Source organism: Amphiura filiformis, chromosome 7 (genome assembly GCF_039555335.1).
Source record: "Amphiura filiformis chromosome 7, Afil_fr2py, whole genome shotgun sequence".
Taxonomy (NCBI): domain Eukaryota; kingdom Metazoa; phylum Echinodermata; class Ophiuroidea; order Amphilepidida; family Amphiuridae; genus Amphiura; species Amphiura filiformis.
Window position 1 is genome coordinate 4,994,113 of NC_092634.1, and position 3,926 is coordinate 4,998,038.

Below are 3,926 nucleotides of genomic sequence, written 5' to 3' on the forward strand. Positions count from 1 at the left end.
CCTGCCCAAACCAGGAAATTCACAAGGTCTGCTAAGAAGGTATGTTAAACATTCCTGGTTTGTTTAATTACAAACGGCAATGTCAAAATTCTAAAGCTTTATCCAAATCTAATAGAAAAAACCAAATCTAGTCATTTATGTGCATCCAAATTATTTTGGCCGTTGTAACCGGGCGTTGTAATTCCGATGGAAAAGGTGTTTATTGATGTGCATATTGTAACATGCTGTTGTAAATCTATTTGGTTTGTGGCAACATTTGACAATGTTCCTTACAGTAAACCTTTATCTAAAATCAACAATTCACGTTTCGTATTTATTTATATACAACATCAACGTTTTATTGCAACCTTTGTCATGTTTGTGCCCATTCCATATATGTTACGTCAAAAACCACTGTGTTTACATGGTAAGTACTTATTACAATGTTACTTGTTTTATCCTTTCATTGCGTGCTAGCATTATAGGTTCCAACGTAAAAATTCATAGTTTTGACATATTCTCTTAAAATATCAAGAGCTACCTCAAGAACCACTGAACCAACACAGGTTTATTTGTACTAATTTTAATGTATTTCATGATGATTCCAAATATGCTGATCCTGCAATTTTTGAATTCAAAAATAAATTGAAACTTGTCGTCTGCTGTCGATACCCGCGTGCAAAGGATTGATGATACAATTCTAAAGGCTCTCTGTCATGCTTTATACTAGAGAGATTGCGATGTTCCATACGTGCTGCGTGGACCGTGCGTAGATATTGCTATTATAGTCTCAGTTGCAAGCTGGATTGTGCTCCTTCGTCACGAAGAAGAACAAGGCGGATTGTTAAATCGACATTTTTTTGTGCATTTTCAACGTTGTCTCCGCCTTCATTTCGTACGTGCAAAATCTTCAATACGCGCAACCTCGTTTGGATACAGGAGAGTGATTTTGAATAGATAGACGTGCGTTCGGTCACGGCCTTTGGAAATCTCAAGCTCTCCTGTGAACACGGCAGACTGCCGAATACGCAAAATTGCTGTTTTCAGTAAGAAATCTTAGTACATACCTTTCCATTGGTGCTTCTAAAAATTGAAAACATCCGTGAGCACTGTTTAAAAAAAAAAGTGAATGTGCACCAATTATTTGCAATAATTATATGAATTTAAACAAATGATATATCCCTCAAAACGGGTATTTACAGCTACTAAGCTTTATGCTAAATCAAAAAAGTGTCTGCCGCTGTTCAAAGAGTTGCATGCGGGGTCGAAAAGATTTTTTTTTTATTTCCCAATTTCGCGAGGGGCACTCATGTAATTACATTGGGGAATGTTTGTACTTAATTTGGTATCACAGGATAGAAGATACATATAGCTATCCATTGGTATCAAATATGTGATGCGATCAAGCAAAATCAGTCGGAACTCAGCAATAATAAATTTTCAGTTTCTTACAGGATAGTAAAACACATTTACAAAGCTAGATTTTGCAGAAAACCCCATTGAAATTGAACAACCAGTTCCAAAAATATGAGCAATTAAAGCGTTTCCAAAACAAGAGGACACAAAGGGAAATATTTCCTTTATTCGGCTATATCTCAAAATCAATATTTCCGAGTTCCGACTGATTTTGCTTGATCGCATCACATACCGGTATAACAGCATAGAAAATTCGGGGATTCCAGATGTAAAATACAATAGATCAACTTGATTTGTACAGCTAAGTATACGCACACGACTCGTCTCTATGTCAAATTCATTAATCGCACTTGAGGCGTTATTCGTCCAAATCAAAATTGCAATATCTACGTCGGGGAGTAAGCTTTACCATTAATGTTTGGTGGAAATGAAAGATCTCTTGAAAGATAATTATAAAAATACAATAACTCAAATTGCTCAAAATTCTCGATTCATCACTCCACCGAATTCATAACGAATTATGTTCAACAGTATGTATTATACCATGCACGTTTGTAGAATAGAATCAAGATTCCTAGCTTAAATCCTGATCATGACTTAACCGTCTTCCACACAGGACCTTCCTAAAAGCTCTCCTATATGTCCTATTTAACCATACGTAGATTACAGGATTACTAACGGAATTAAAATAACCTAACCACAGAAAATTACCGACAACATTTGTGGAGACAGAGGCTGAGAAACAAACGGTTCAATGGCGGTGGTGATGGCGAAAGGCAGCCAACATACGAAGAACACACCAACAACCATTACTAATGTCTTGATCACTTTCCATTCTTTGTATCTGGATTTTCTTATAACTGGCCCTCCTCCTCGACCTGTGGTGTGTCCCTGGATGCTGCTACCAGTAGTGGATAACTCTGACAATTCTGACGGATTTCTACGTAAGGCGAAGTTTTCTATTATACGAGGTTTCTTGCCTTGTTTATTACCGGACGTGGAATATGATGCGGTTGTTTCGCGTATTGGACTAAAAGTTTGTTTTATAATAGACGATACAGAGGCAGCCTTTTGGAATTGTTTTCTGTCTGCATTTCTGTCAGGGCTTCCCCGTACATTTAAATCGCGAATCATACTCGGACGTGAACTTAGGCTTGGACTTCCTTGAAGATGGGTTACACGACGCGCTTGTTTAAAAGCGACCGGTATTATGCGACAATATATAACAATAGTTATGAACATCGGAATGAAAAATGCAGTAACAGTTGAGTAAATTCGGAAAGATTTATCAGGAGCGTAAATGCACACATTGGGAGGATCGCTTCCCTTTAATAAATATTTCCATAACAGTTGTGAACATGCCAGTGTTGATGCTATAATCCAAACAATAGCAATTGCTATCAGTCCTTTTCTTGGCGTAACAATTTCTTTATATGTCAATGGCTTTATGATAGCTATATACCTGTCAATACTAATAGCACAGAGATTCATAATTGATGCTGTACAACATAAAATATCAAAACTAGACCATATAGAGCAAAATATGTCTCCAAATAGCCAAACACCTCTCAAAATTTCCGTGGCAATAGCGAATGGCATGATGAATACACTGACGAATAGATCTGCACATGCTAAACTACAGATGAAATAATCGGTAACGCTGTTGAGTGTCCGAATTCGGCATACAGCGATGACAACTAGTAAATTACCAAAAATGCCAGCAATTGCAATGCTTGATAGTAAAATACTAAGCATAATTTTATAAAGTAGATCCCCATCTTTGTTTCCTTGTTGGTCCATCTTGTCGGACACGTTACTGGTATCGTTGCGGGATTCGAAATCAATAATATTGTCAGTCCAGTACATATTTGACAAAGTAACCATTTCTGTTTGCAGTAGTAGGTTGATCTTATCTTTTCACTGTGCCTTTCACTTCGCGAGTAAACGGCCAAGGCGTCAGTATTCTCAATCCGTGTTTGAATGCATTTTCAATTTGTTTCATAGGTAGTTGAGTTGCCACTTGCTGTACTCCACAGATGGTTGTGATTGCTTGCTTGCTACCCTTTTAACAATACTCGTAGCAGTTTCACCGTATGAGTCCGTGCGCTAATGCCTGATTTCACTTCATTATAAAAACGCCAGAAATAGTTACATGAATCGATGAATTACATCAGTCATGTAAATTAGACGATCTTTAGCTTGTTTTCGTTGTTGACAGGGATTCAATCATGTTTCACCGTTGTTCATCACCGATTAAAAACTTGCGTCCGGCGCGTCTGCGTGGTTTACTTCGCTCGGGCAGCTAAAATGCCCTCGCGAAGTAAACCACGCAGACGACGCGGACGCATCGTTGTTAATCGGTGGTGAACAACGGTGAAATATGATTGAATCCCTAAGTGTATGTGTCCCGCATGTCGTGTACGTACTGTGTTATGAACATCGCATACATGTTTGACTAATATTTCCATCGTAATAATAAACCGTCTTATTAAGACGGTTTATTCAAAATCTCGGATTTTGACAAAACTACA

General features: G+C 37.8%; 1 protein-coding gene across 1 annotated transcript; it reads right to left on the bottom strand.

The window, feature by feature from the left end:
• Positions 1–1,901: 1,901 nt before the first annotated feature.
• LOC140156577 (5-hydroxytryptamine receptor 1A-alpha-like) lies at positions 1,902–3,531 on the bottom strand. Its single transcript, XM_072179516.1, has 2 exons — positions 2,111–3,531; positions 1,902–2,069 (listed from the first exon to the last, which is right to left on the bottom strand). The coding sequence occupies exons 1-2, from the start codon at positions 3,277–3,279 to the stop codon at positions 1,970–1,972; spliced, it is 1,269 nt and encodes a 422-aa protein (XP_072035617.1). The 5' UTR covers positions 3,280–3,531; the 3' UTR covers positions 1,902–1,969.
• Between the last annotated feature and the right edge of the window lie 395 nt (positions 3,532–3,926).